Here is a 14,240-nt window from a genome sequence, read left to right as displayed (position 1 = left end):
CTCTGTGGATGCCAAGACTCTAAATATTTAATCTTAAACCATTTAAAAAAATACTTACAGTCATCCTCTTTTTGAATGCTTGCAAGATCAAAAAAGAAGGTTATAAAATGCAAAAAATAGGCAGGGAATTAAATACATGCATATACTTACGTATAATAAGGTTCTAATATACATCAAAATCCTTTCTGCAGCTGTTGGTTTTATTGTACAGATAGATACTGACACGGTTGGAGAACAGATTTCTCCAAGGATTGACCTGACTGTTTAAAACTCAATGGCTATCAGTCACTGGTGACTCAACTTATTACCTGAATAACTATTTGAAGATTTACAGTATTTGAAAACAGAGAACTTACTGTCCATCCTATGTTCACATAAAAAACTCGTTATCCCACCTGGTACCCATGTCTGTAGTCCAGGCACAGACTGAACTACCCTTTTCCCCTAAAGCAATGATTCTCAAACAGGGTGTAGCAAGATCCTTTTAAGGATGGTGCACAAAATGAGCACTTTTAGGTATGCAAACACCTGCACAAGATAAACCCAGAAATTTCAAGTAGGAATCCACAGTGTTGAAAATATTTGGCCCTATCGCGGTCTGAGTTCTCTGCAACAGAAGAATTGCTTTGATATCTTTCTATATTCAAGAAACAAGTCTCCAGGAGTTGCATATAAATCTCCAGGAGACTGCTGAGAGTCACTCGAGATAAATGATAGGGCATTTATTAAAATTAATATTAAATGTTGAACCCAACATTTGAATTTGAACCTAACATCCAACTCCAATGTAAAAGTAATCTGCATTTGCCTTGCTGACGTAAAGTCTACGCACTGTAATCCGTAACTGATATACCCAAGCACACGGACACGTTCGTGTTGTCATGGGCACATTGGCATTTCAGAAACCTCCTGGAACAGATTCAAACAGAGTTGGCAAACCTATTTCCATGGTGTGCATTGAGACTAAAAAGGTTGAGAACCACTGCTGTAGAGAAAGGCCCTTCAGGGCAGTAACGAATCACATAGGGGTAAGGAACCTACAGCCTGTAGGCTAGATCTAGCATGTGAAGAGATTAGATCTGTCCCACAGCACCTCAGACAATTGGCAGCATGCTTCTTCATTGGCAGAAGAGGAGGTGCTCTCAGGGTCCTACTGCCAATCGTGTCCAGTGTGTTCTCTCCATTTGCAGAGCAGTATCTGGAGTCCCAGTGCCTGCATTTTTTCCTATCTATTCTCTTAACCAACTCTGATGATCACTCTGCAGGGAGGAGAGGGGACCTGGAGCAGGGGCTGGCTTGTAAGCAGTGGCCTGTTTTGACAAAAAGGTTGCCAGCCCCTGACATAAGTTAACGAAAATTTTGTGCTACCTGCCTGTGCAAAAATTTAATACTTTGCATGACTTCCACTCTAACATAATTCACAAACACAATAGCCAAGATTTTTTCAGTGTCTGGATTTTGATTTTCAAAAGTACTCAAAGCTCCCCTTAACTCCAGTGGGAACAACAAATCCTATAACACCTCTAACACGTCAATCAAGTTGCAAGTGTGTTACTGAAGTCAGTGCAATTTTGGCTTAATTTAACTTTACATAAAAGGCATAAAAATCTGCAATAAATAAGGAAGACAAGAGTGCGATCAGGCTGTACTGCGAGTGAAGTATACATCTGCAGGAGTTATGGCCACACTGGAAGCAGATTTTGAACAGTGTGTGCTGTTTCACTTGGCAAAAATATTTTTGGAGTTAAAAGATTGTGCACGTGTGTGTAATCCTGAGTGCTTCTGATAAAAGCTCCAAGATATTAATTTAGAAGCAAGAGATGATGGATGCAACAGAGCTCCTTAGCAGAGGTTTCTCTGGCACCAGAACTAGGACAAAAGAATTTAGCATTCTGTTCGTGGGGAACAGGATAAATGCTAGAAAACCCTGGCTTCCCTGGCAGAAAAGTGAACAGGAGTGTGCAACATTTAATAAACCACATAAAGATGCAGAAATTGAGACCACACAAAACTGCCTCACCACCCATTCTACTTACTCAGTGTAACACCACTGTGCTAGTCCTGGAATTAAAATGATGAAGCTTATCTTAGGTTTCCCTGAAGAACACGCAAATAAGATTTATCAAGGGTGGAAATTAAGTTGCAAGAGAAGAAGAATGTGACTAATAATCAGGTAAAAACAAAGAGTAGAATTTAAGAGTTGTACCTAAGCTAATCTCCAGAAACTGAAATCCAATGCATTTTACTGGTTAGTCGTTTCTCCGCCTGCAAAGGAATTAGAGAAACCTCTCGGACAAGGGCTTTTGTACTAGCTTCATAAAAAAAACCAAAAAAAATCTCTGGCATCTCAGGTGTTAGAGTAGGGTAACAGGAAGAGGTCTTTGTCCTGACAGGCCCTTTCAGTAATTATCCCAACCGCTGAGAGAAGCTGCCCTATTCATGAGAGATATGTAGTTATGGAAATTGCTGTTCTGTAACAGAGCGTATACAGAAAGACAACAGGAGATTGCATCAGCAGAATTTGTTTAAAAAAATTTGTACAAGAAGTCACATCTCTTAATCTCAAAATTGAGTAATGCCCAGAGACTCACCTGCAGCTCTGGTTTGAATAAATATACTGTCTTACAAAGAAATTTCTGAACTTCAGAACCACTGAGAAACCCCTTCACTCAGAACAGGAATTAGGTTTCGACCTGGGCACAGAGAAGATGACTGGGAGTCACAGGTCAAAGTGAGCAGGGTAAAATGTTGGGGCTTTTATGGCTGTTAAGGGACAGCAAGTTTCAGAGGGAGCTAGGATCTGAATGTTGGGAAAATGAAAGCTCAGTTGGCTGGCTGTGCCTAAAAGCCAGGTGATCAGTAAGCATCAGTCACTCCAGATAAACTGGCAAAGGCAGAAGTAACAGTTTGCAACTCAGCAAACATGAGAACAATGAGTAAGAGGTAAGGAACTGATAGTGAAAGAGGGGAAAAAAAGGAAACATCTTGAAGTTATGAAGGTTCTAACAGCTCATCTTTATATTCTTTATAGTACAAAAAGGAAACCCAGTCAGCAGAGAGAACGGGTTTGCAGCCAACTTAGTATGGTATGATACTCTTATTTTGGGCAAGCATGATGGAGATGTTTGTAACAGGGTCTAAGCTCTTGAACATGGCTGACCATAGTCTGAAGAGCAGCTAAAAATCAGTGAGAAAACAGGAGGGAAATGTTCCTCTCCAAACTCTGGGGAAGAGGACTACCTTTCTGTCTACGTACAGTTCATTTCAAGCAGCAGCCATGTCATATCTGAAGAACATGTGGCACTGCTTGCACAGAACTTGAATTCTTTGTTGACCTGCCGCTGAATTTACAGAATTGCAACACTGAAAAAAGATGTTGCAGCCTTATCAAAGACAATGAGCTGCACATGAAACATTGTCTGTGAAAGACTAAATGTGCAAAAAGAAAAATATACAGTAACCACTGCACAGGACACGCACAGGGAATAAAAAAAGGCATCTATCTAAATGGTAAAAATGAAATAAGCACACAGGGACAGCCGACCTGTCTATAAGGTGAAACAGCCAATATATGAATGATCCATTGCTTCAAATGTGCCAACAGTAAGTGTTTAAGTAACAGCTAAGTGGGTCTAAAAAAAAGGTCTTGTAAAAAGGCACCCAGCTAAAGTCTGCAAAATAATTAAACATCAATGTTAGAAATCTAAAGCTAGGAGTTAAGAGTTAGTAGGATGAGGTCGTTCCCAGTTTGTGGGCTTATTGATTTAAATTCACCTTAACAGTTTGGTTACATCTCACATCTCGTATCTAGTCTCCCATGCTAACTTCTTAAGTTTCGAGGCAAGTTAAACATTCAGTTCCATAGTATTTTAGGGGCAGCTTGTAAATAATCACTGTCCAGAAGCAATTGAAGGAGAAAAGAACATGCAGCAAATGCTAAACTGTTGTGCCCTAAAGGGAACAACAAAATGTCTCCTATCACCTTGGCTTGATCTCCTGCCAAAGGGGACTTATGGCATGAAGAAGACTGGAAAAAGGTGGACATGCCAGTTTTTATCTTTCCCAAGAGGGACATGATATGTGATTTCACCTGGGATAGTAAAAGTTAACAGGGCCTAATTATACCCTGAATAGTAAACATCAATTAGCAGTCAGAGAGACAGGGATTTCCCATGAAAAACACGGATAGTAGCAAGGGGCAAACAACTGGATCATAACAATGCACAGTCCAAAGCTAAACACTGGTGTTTCATCATCAGTCGGAAAACAAAAAACATGAAAATTGGAGTGCCTGTGGTCCTTACTCCCAGTAAGGTCATCACGTAAAGCTCTGTTGCTCTAACACACATCCAGATGCATCACCTAGCTCTACTGCATTTTACCATCCAGTGCTGTGAAATCAAAATTCTAGCAGTGCCAATAAATTTTAACTTCGTCTGAGCCAAGATATTACAGAGACTGAAGAGTACAGCAGGCAGGGGGTTGAGAACTTTAGTTGTATTACAAGAGACACACTAAGTTATGAAATCCATTAAGATTAATAACTCACTAACAGTGAGAAAACTAAAAATCCCCTTCTCATTTGAGAGTTCACTGGAAGAGCACCTACAAATCATGGGGTTTACTCCAAGTTTACTAGGAACATAGACTCCACAAACAAAATCTGCTATTGCCAGTCTCACGTTATAGTTTGGCAGAATATAAAGCTAGAGGAAGAGTCTGCAGACCACTTCTGTTGTCCCACACTGGTTTGCCAGCTCAAAACATCCCACACTCCCCAGTTTGTAAGAGAACAAATCACTGATATTAAACTGTGTGTACATGCTAACTTGGCAACAGGAACACTTCTATTTCAGCAATTACACCAATATGAATAGCTGAGACAAAGTCCGTACCGCACTTGATCCAAAGGCTAAAAACATGTAATACGCTAAACAGCAAAACAGTAAATTTTGTACAAGTATTCACCTGGCCATTTTCTATTCAAGTTAGAAGGTACATATCAGCAGCTGTGTATTGATCTGAGCCTCAGGAGGCAAGCCACTCTAAAGGCAGAACCTAAGAGAAGAATCCATCATAAAGAGGGCAAAAGTTGTATTCATAGTGTATTAGATAGAGACCATCTAAAATTTTTTAAAAATGTACTCCAGCTCTTTGAAACTTAATTGATCATCTTCATGTCCTTAAGTTACAATAAAAGATTATGATATTTGGCCTGATATACCAACTAAATCATCTAAGCTCTTACCAGCAAATAAGTGTAACATTCAGATATAAAATTTACTGGTGCTTTGACAAAAATCAGGGTATAAAATACCCTATTAATATCTAAGAGGTAATATGAAAAAGTTATGGGGCAAAAAATATTAGCCTTGTTCCACTCTGCTTGTTTGGGATTTAAACATGGCTAAGCAGGATTGCTGCGCACTACCTCTGTACCAAATTATTCAGTGGGAGGGAAAACCTCAGTAAGTCTAGCCAACTGCACAATACTATAGCATAAAGAAACTGTTGCTATTTCAGCAGAACATATGATGTGTTAATATCCTGAAGGAGGAATCGTGTAACCCTAGTGATTCTTACCCATTTCCACTACCCCCGCCCAGGGTTTTAACTTTAATCCAATGTGCTCTAGGTCTAGCAAGAAGATTTAAACAGCGGGTTAAGGTCCTAAAGAAAACATTCACTTAAAATGAATGTGCTCTGGCACACCACTTACTTTTAGTGTTCCAGCATGTATTGTCCTCAGACTGACAGCTGCTGTACACTGATGCATTTAAAGATAAAACACTAACCTGGAAAGTGTTTCCTGCTTGCTCAGATCTACCACCATCACCAAGGATTTAGAAACAGCACATTCGCTTCACAGACCCTACAGAAAGGTTTGCAGTCTGCCTGAAGACCTCATTAATTGAGTAGGTATCTTCTCAGAACAGGGGTAGGAATACTGACGTTCAACAGTTGTTCTGCATACATGATGAAGTGTAAGGGGCCAAAGCAGAGTGCCTAATCTCTGGGCAAGGGAAGTGCTGATCTAACATTTTGATAAGCCCGTGACAGCCTTGGTCTATTAAAGAACATGACATGAAATAAGCTAAGCTTAGATTTCTTTGCTTTTGTTCATATGACTACAGGATTTTGATGCAAACTATTTGAAAGGCAGCTTTTAAATCCTTGTCTGTTAACATATATTAGGGGCAGGACTTTTCTAGAAGTAGTCTTGCAGCTTTTAGTATTAAAAAAGCATCAAGGTACAGGGGAGAGGAAAGCAGGGTGAAAAGGAGAGGAGAAATAGAGATCTGTATGTAGAGCACAAAGATGCCTTCATAAAATAAACCTATCTGATTACCACAGCCACAGATGCACATACTAAATTGTTCAGTTCAGCCAGCAACAGATTAGATCCTAAAGGTCTGGGCACAAACTAACAATACAAGGAGTCTACAAAACTGGTTAGCAAGTTACAAATTTGCCATCCCCAGATGAGCATAAAAATAAAAATCAAGCATGGATCAAAAATGACTACGGAGATTAGAATCAAGGGTGAAGTCAAAATTAAAATCATATCATTTTAAGATCAACATTAATTTACTGTCCAAAAAAACCAATTAAACTGCTTAGGAACTGTTACAATATTTTTCCACAGAACCAGGTGACTTTGGGAGAAATGAGGCTTTTCACCTCTACTGGTTTGATCTTGGAAGGGTTGTTCACAAGCCATCTGTTGCCCAGCAGTCTACTGCACTGTCCTCAAAATCCAATCTGTAAATCACTATTAATGACTGTTTTACTTTGTGGACCAGTAGTCAATGAAAAGTGCTTAACGAAGGGTGATGACTGGCCATGGTCCAAAGGGAGATCTTTATTGCAGAACAATCCTTAGAATAAAACTTGAAGAACTACAGCTGGCTAAAAACTGCAATTTCCATCTTATGGGAAAACTAATTTTCCAAAAGGTCTCTTGAAAAGTTCAATTACTGAGCTTTTCAGCAGAATTGAAAACTCCAAATAGTTCTGATTTGGACATGCTTCATTTGACATTCTTGAATTCAATTGCTCCTACTTCCTCCCAACTAATCCTTCTCAGCTGCTGTGTAGTTGGGTTCCTCTATCCTCCATTCTCCTTTTTGGGTTGGGCTCCTTGGCCAGACATTTGTGCCATAGTCACACGAATCCTCTATTGCACCACAGAGGTTCAAGAAGACAGACCGTGCCATCAGGCATCATGGGAAAGAGGATCCAATTAGGGTACCTGGCCTATGGAGGAAGCCAATTCCCTTATGCTTAACAACATACTAAGGGAGACAATAGACAATTATTACTGCATGGTGTTGGTAAGTAAAATCTGATTGCCTTTCAAGGACAGAGCTGCTAATTCTGGGATAGGAGGTTGTGAAGTCCCCCTGCAGCTAAATTTGATATCCAGTGTCCCCCAGCCCCTACTTTAGCTTAATTTTGCTGTTAAGTGATCAGTTAACAATTCAAGATATAGCCTTACACTTTAGTGTTACCAACATCTAGGATGGGAGATACTGATACCTTTAACTATTGTTCAAGTTTGCTCAAAGCAAATTTAATTTTATTAGTAGATGTTTAGGATTGTGAATCCAAAAAGATGACAAAGCCAGTAGGAAAATACAAATCGCCCGAGCGAGGGACTAACATTAGAGGGGTGGGGATGAGGAGGGGAACACAACTAGGTTACAGAAAATACTACCATTGATTCATATTCAACAGTTTTTGTTTCTCATACAAGCCAGACTTCTTAAATTAGAGCTCAAATTCTACAGCACAGTTATGTGACTGCATTATACATGGTGCCCTTTGTAGAAGCTTGAATCTAACATTTCCTTCTCCATCCATGTGTCACATTATTCTTCCCTACCAAACGCATTTTACATTGTATGTAGTGCTAGAGGAAACTTTAGTTAAGTTTCTTCTCTCTAAGACAGAGGTGCTCAAGGTTTTGGCCCTGAGAGCCAAAGAAATGGCGTAGGATGGGTCCTCAGGCCTGATCAGGTCTTATGCTGCCCCCTTGCACCTGTTGTCACCCTATGCTGTCCTTGCCCAGTCCCACGTGCCAGGATCCAACTTCAGGGCCCCACACTGGTCCTACCCAACCCTGTACACCAGGATCAGACTCCAGGGTCTTGCCCCATCCTTGTGGGCTGTGGACCCTCTGCATCCTGCACACCTGATCTGGCGTACAGGGTTAGGGTCTGTGGGGCTCCCCATTGTGGGCCAGGTGACATGGTGCCGGTGGCCAGTTCTGGGCCACAGGCCAGGAGTTGAGCACCTCAGTCTAAAGTATCATTAATATTTTCTGCAGATGTTTGAACAACTCTGGCTAGAGAGTTGCTTAGGTAACTGCTGTTGCTTAGCAGCAAAGAACATTCCCACAATTTTTAGAAGCCTCCACATGGTAGCATCAATTTGGTGGTTTAGCAGTGTTTCAGTCAATTCCAGAAATTTCAGAAATTCACAATTTCCATTCAGGGAGCAAGAGTCCTGCAGCTGCCAGCAGGACCTAATTTTCAGAAGAAAATGAAACAACTCATCCTCCACATAAGATAATAGTTCAGTGCTTTTAAAAGGAAAGTAATGTATTTTGTTTAAGTTACAACACCAAGTTTATTTTCTGAATAAAAATGTGTTTGGCTTCCCTGTATTGCTATTTTGATTTGTAAGATTTCAAATAAGAACTGGTGACACTACCCAGTCTTTTAAAAATAAGATTGATTACATTCTTTGTCTCTACCTGCTGCCACAGGTGAAAGCAACTCCTTTTAAATTTACAAAACTATTTAAAAAAAGCAAACACATGAAAACAAGTTAGAGCCAATGTTTATACATACCAACATCAATTTAAGATTATTGATCATGCATTTTCTTCCTATTTCTGCTATTAATCGTTTGGTATTTCTCATCTTAGGCAACAAACTAAATATTAGTTAATGACATTCTCAACTCGGTACAATCTTTGGACAGCAAACACTGAAGGGAATGTATATTATAAAAACTGTTTCCGCCACAGCCTTTCAATTCACGAAAACATGCCTTTCCATTTTGTAAAAAATATTTTGGTCAAATTCAGTCTAATGGTTTTCTGTGAATAAAGAATATGAACATGAAAAAAATGTGTACAAAACATGTCCAAACCTAATCTCCTAAACAAGTAATAAAATTGTTTAAAATAACATATTTCTATTCATTGAACTTAATCTTACACTCCACTGTCCTGAAGTAAAATATTTTTCATTCAAAATAGTCAGCTACTATACCATACGCTCACTTAATGAAAACCTATTAATTTCTGGAAAAAAAAATACACAGAAGCCGCTTAGGCTTCATACCATTATATGCTTCCACTAATGTATACATAGTGCAAAGAAAGCTATCAAAACCATGAGGATTTTAGCACCTAATATAAACAAACCTAAACATATCTGGGCAAGGTAAGATATGAAAGTAAATGCAAATCACACAAAACATACTGCTGAAACTGTTTAAATGTGTGAATTTACACACACTTGCGACTCAGCAAATTAGTTATGTAAGTAAGTCTATTAAAGTCAACTGACTAGTCACATACTTAATGTGCGTCATGGACTTATGAACTTTGCTAAACCGGACGTAGAGTTTTCAGTACAGTATTAGGGTCTAATCTTGAAAAGGTGCTGACCGAGACTTATTCCACTGGTTTCAGGACAGGTCCTTAGACTAACTCTCCTGAAGCCAGCTTTTTATATCACATGTGTTAAATCAGAATGTAGGAACAGACATAAATATGCAATGAGGAAGGTGCTGATTTACGTAGGGTCCTCCTGCTTACCTGTGGCTTGACAGAAGAGGTGAAAGTTTCCACGGACACTAACATGCTGTGCCTGGTCACTGAGGAAGGGTGGCAATAACATGACCATTACAAGCTCTGTGCTAGACCAAACATCAGGCTGGTTATTGGTGGGTGAAGGAGGTGAATCACTTCCCACACAGGACAAAAAGGAGGTACCAGTAGGAGGGAAAGGTATAGGAGATGAGGCTGTGTGACAGAAGAGGACAGAAAAGAAAAAAAGAGGGCACTAAGGACAAAAGTTGTAAGAAATACATCACACACTGAAGAAATAATGCAAAAAAAGGATAAATGAATTTTAGAAGGGCAATAAAAGAAGATGTCACTAGCTTCCCGAAAAACAGCTTCATTCACACTCCTCCCTACCTCCAGGATTTAAACCTGAAGAGAAAACCTGGTGGAAAATGATTGCAGAAGGTTTCATCGTCCCACTTACAGAAAACCACAAGGAAAGTTAGGCCTTAGAGCGTGCAAAATGGCACCAAGGTGTCAAGGGTCATGGAAACAAGGATAATACAATTTATTTTAATATTTATTCCATCACATTTCTTTTGTACACAATTAAAAATAGAAAAATAAAACCAAACTGAATCTTATAAAATATAAACTGTTTACACTAAGACGGTCTAATAATACTACGTTTGAATGAAGGTCAACATAAAAAAAAAATAAAAAAAAAAAAGCAGCCCAGGCATACTGCTATTCACTAGGAATATTCTCTCTACTTCTAACAATATTTACAGAAAGACACAGTGAGAGGAACAATGCTTTAGAACTGTACTGCACAAAAAGAAACTTTTACAGACAAACAGTGCTTCTGTGACTCAGGCTTAGAATAAGAATGCACGTGCAGGCATGATTCACGTGACAGTCCAGGTAATTGATGAGCAAATCCAGTTTCAGTCTCCAGTTGCATAAGAGATTGGTGGAAGTTATCCAGAAATGGTGAAGGAGCAGAAAGGTTTTGTTACAAAAAGGAACTTGAGTTACTTGCCATGTTTTCTTGTCCAGCTGTGTTTACAACAGGCAATTCCAGCAAGCTCACCCCATCCAATGTTTATAGAGAGTTCTTCTCAAATTCTCAATCCATTCCACAGTGCAAAACACTCTGGGTCATAGCTCAGTGACAGCTGCTTGCCTGTACCATTTTGCTTTTTTCACCACATGACATCCAGTTTTGTATGGAAACAAAACGTGACTGTCCAAGCTTGTTTAAGAACAAAAAAGCTTCCCTATAGCTATGACACTCCCTCCCCACAACGAATCCAAATTCCTGTTGTACCTATATTTCTAGAATGAAAAAAAAAGAACAGCAACAACAAAAAAAGCACTGAAGGAAAGATTATCCCTGAGAATCTTACGCGAGTCAAGCCAGATCCATCCCAGCATACATTAAAATCTAAAGGGTATACAAAGGTAATTTTTGTAAATTAAATTTTGACTAAGTAAAGCTACCCAGTGTGCCAACGAACGCAATTAAAAGCATATATTAAGAATAACTAGAAGCAAACAAAAATGTCCCAATCTGGACAAAAGACTATAATTTACCAATCTGATAAACTAAACTTCATTTCCAATTTGGAATTAAAATTAAATTAGATTTTTTTTTTTAATGGCAGCTAAAACATGTGCAGATTGGAGGTACTTTTTGAAGCCAACTGCATTCGAGTCATTGTTATTTTATGGAAAATGGGGATTAAATAAAATCAGTTACTCTATCTGCAAACTTTAAGAGTATTCCGAAAAATCTTGGGAATAAACAAATGGTGATCTGAAACTGGCCATTTTGTAAAAAAGAATAAAAGAACCACTATGAATACTATGATTTGCAGATAAAAACCATGTTTCTACTCTAGCAAAGTTTGAGAGATTGGCTTGCTGTATAGGTTAAGCGCACATAACCTTCTATGGCTCAGCTGTCACATCCATACTATCCGCACTCAAACAATTAGCTGTAAGAACCACAGTTACTGTCACAATTAAAGTGGAGGAACGTCTCCTTCAGTCACCCTCTGCATCTGAGTCAGCATATTTTAGTTCACACTTAACATCAAAAGGTTTGCCCTTGACTTCTTTGAGAGCCTGCGATTCATCATGATGCCGAAGCTGGCCATTTCCAGTGTCTTGTTCAGTCTCGTAGCCAGTATCATGTGCAGGCTTTGGCTGCTCCCCATTTTGAATGCTGATGCTGGCTTGCTCCACTAGAGTTTCTTTTGCACTTTGCTCACAATCAGAGAAATCTGCCTTGGATTTTTTCTTACCAAATAACATAGCAGACCGGAATTTTAAACACTGGCCTGGTAAATACCCTTTGTAACAGTTGTAGGTGAACAGACATAGGAAGAGAATAAAAAAAAACAGAAATAGGAACATTAAAAGGAAATTATCATTTGACTTTAAGAACATTGTCTTTTCTGGGATTGCATCAGGAACTGGATTGAAGATCCCAGTGTTGGAAGATGCACTTGTAAGGATGGGAACAACTGGCTTTGTTATTGTCCTTGTTGTTGTTAGTGGTACAATCTGAGTGGTTGAAGTTTGAGAAGTAGACCCTTCTGTTGGTACAGGTGACACTTTTGGCACATTGTTATTACCTTCTGTCTGTGTTGCTGGGTGGGTTGGGCCCACTGTGGTATGCTGGATTTTTTTCAGTTCCAAAATATGTTTAGCCACCACTTGAGAAAACTTCTTATTCTTCACTTTTTCTTCTGACAAACACTGATAAACACCACTGTCTCCTTCTGACAAATTGAAGATGAGCAGTGCCTTCTCCAGTAGACGATACTTAGGACTCTCCACTCTTAGTACGTCATCCTTGAACTTCCAAACTACCTGTGCCAGGTTGGACTTTTGAGAACATTTGAGTTCTGCTGTGCTCCCATGCTTGAATGTATGCTGCAGAAAATTCTCTCTTACTTTATCTGGAACATCAAAATAAATGTGCAAAGTATCAGCAATAATTTCTGTTTGCACTAATCTCTATTGTTTCGTGATTCCTCTAGTCACACTGGAAATATAAAGTGTATGCTACTAAAGCTACCTCCTCAACAACTACGGAGAAGACAACATGCAAAGTCAGCACTGAATAGCTACGCCTGAGAAACTAAGGGACTACTGGATATAAAATCTGAGACTAAGTTTTGAAACAAGCTCCACCTTGCAAATATTAGGCAAAAACCTCCACAGGGACTGATTAATCCAACATCTGCCTATTGAGGGGTTTCTCTGCATCCTCCTCCGAAACATTTGGTGCTAGCCAAAGTCAGAGACCAGAAACTGAACTAAATGGACCACAGGTCTACTGCAGTAGGGTAATTCTTAGGTGTAAGTCAAAGTGTCAAACACACAGCTTGCAGAGCCCTGTCATCTGGCCCCCAGGGCTGTCCCTGGATGTGATCAGACGCACAGGGGCATGAAGCGCGCCTGTGGCATGGGGGTGGTCCATGGGCCAATCTGGGACCACAGGCCCCCTCCTGTTTCTTGTCTCTGTCCCTCTCCTTCTTCATACCTAATCCAGCAACCGCTCCAGCCAGTCTGGGGCCCACACTGCATGTGGCAAGGATCCTGAAGTAGCTGGAATTGGCACCACGTGCAGTGCATTCCAGCCAGAGTGGCAGCCGCACCACGCACAGTGCGTGCCCTGGTCAGACTTTATCATACATAACACCCACTCTGGGATGCCTGCTGGACATAGCACCTGCTCCAGCCAGTCTGGGATCTGTGCTACAGACAGTGCTTTCAGACATGGGTCTCCAGAATTGCCAGGTTGGGCACCATGTGTGGAGCAGTCCAGCTGGGGCAGCCACCATGAGCAGTGCAGAGTTCAGACTGGCTGGAGCAGCCACTGGATCAGGTATGCCAATTGAAGGGGGAGGGGAAGGGGAAGGAGAAGGGGAAAGGGATCAGTGGGCCCAGACTGTCCCTGTGCCACCCATCTGGCCTGTGGGACCACATGAGTTTGACTTCCCAGGTGTCAGTAGTACATTGTGAGTATGTACATACTATAAACATCTAAAAATAAATCCAAATACAACTAACATTATCCAAATACTACTTCTCAGTTGTAACTCTTTTCTAATACATATGTATGTACAGAACATACAACACAGTAAAATTATCAAGAGACACTTTCACAGTGGTTCATACTATATATATATTAATAACAATACAAAGTAAAAATAAACCCTTTGGAATCTACAATGGAAGTCTCCTAAAAGTCTACTTTTCCTCAAAGCTTCCTTGACCTGATGACAGCAGCAATAAACATAAACCAGAAAAACATGATTGTTTGAGCTGTGAACATACTGAAGCATCATTTCAATTACTCTAGGTCTTATTTCAAATGGTATTCAGAACTTTTCTCCCATTCATAAATCAGCTTCTTTGACAT

General features: G+C 39.9%; 1 protein-coding gene across 12 annotated transcripts in view; it reads right to left on the bottom strand.

Annotated features, from left to right (window-relative positions):
* The window catches only part of SEMA4D (semaphorin 4D), a 159,319-nt gene that overhangs the window by 11,435 nt on the left and 133,644 nt on the right, over window positions 1–14,240 (bottom strand). For 9 of the 12 annotated variants that reach the window (XM_090038542.1, XM_090038540.1, XM_090038546.1 and 6 more), the window contains one exon: window positions 10,353–12,771. In XM_090038542.1, the coding sequence (XP_089894668.1) occupies window positions 11,852–12,771 (920 nt within the window). In that variant the 3' untranslated portion in view covers window positions 10,353–11,851. Of the gene's footprint in view, window positions 1–9,832; window positions 10,040–10,352; window positions 12,772–14,240 lie in introns of those variants that run through there. The other 3 variants (XM_090038550.1, XM_090038549.1, XM_090038551.1) reach the window with 2 other exon arrangements.

The sequence above is a fragment of the Crocodylus siamensis genome, chromosome 3 (genome assembly GCF_052110815.1).
Source record: "Crocodylus siamensis isolate JL-2025a chromosome 3, ASM5211081v1, whole genome shotgun sequence".
Lineage (NCBI taxonomy): Eukaryota > Metazoa > Chordata > Crocodylia > Crocodylidae > Crocodylus > Crocodylus siamensis.
The sequence above is the reverse complement of the archived record's forward strand: the minus strand, read 5'-3'. Positions and strand labels throughout refer to the sequence as shown.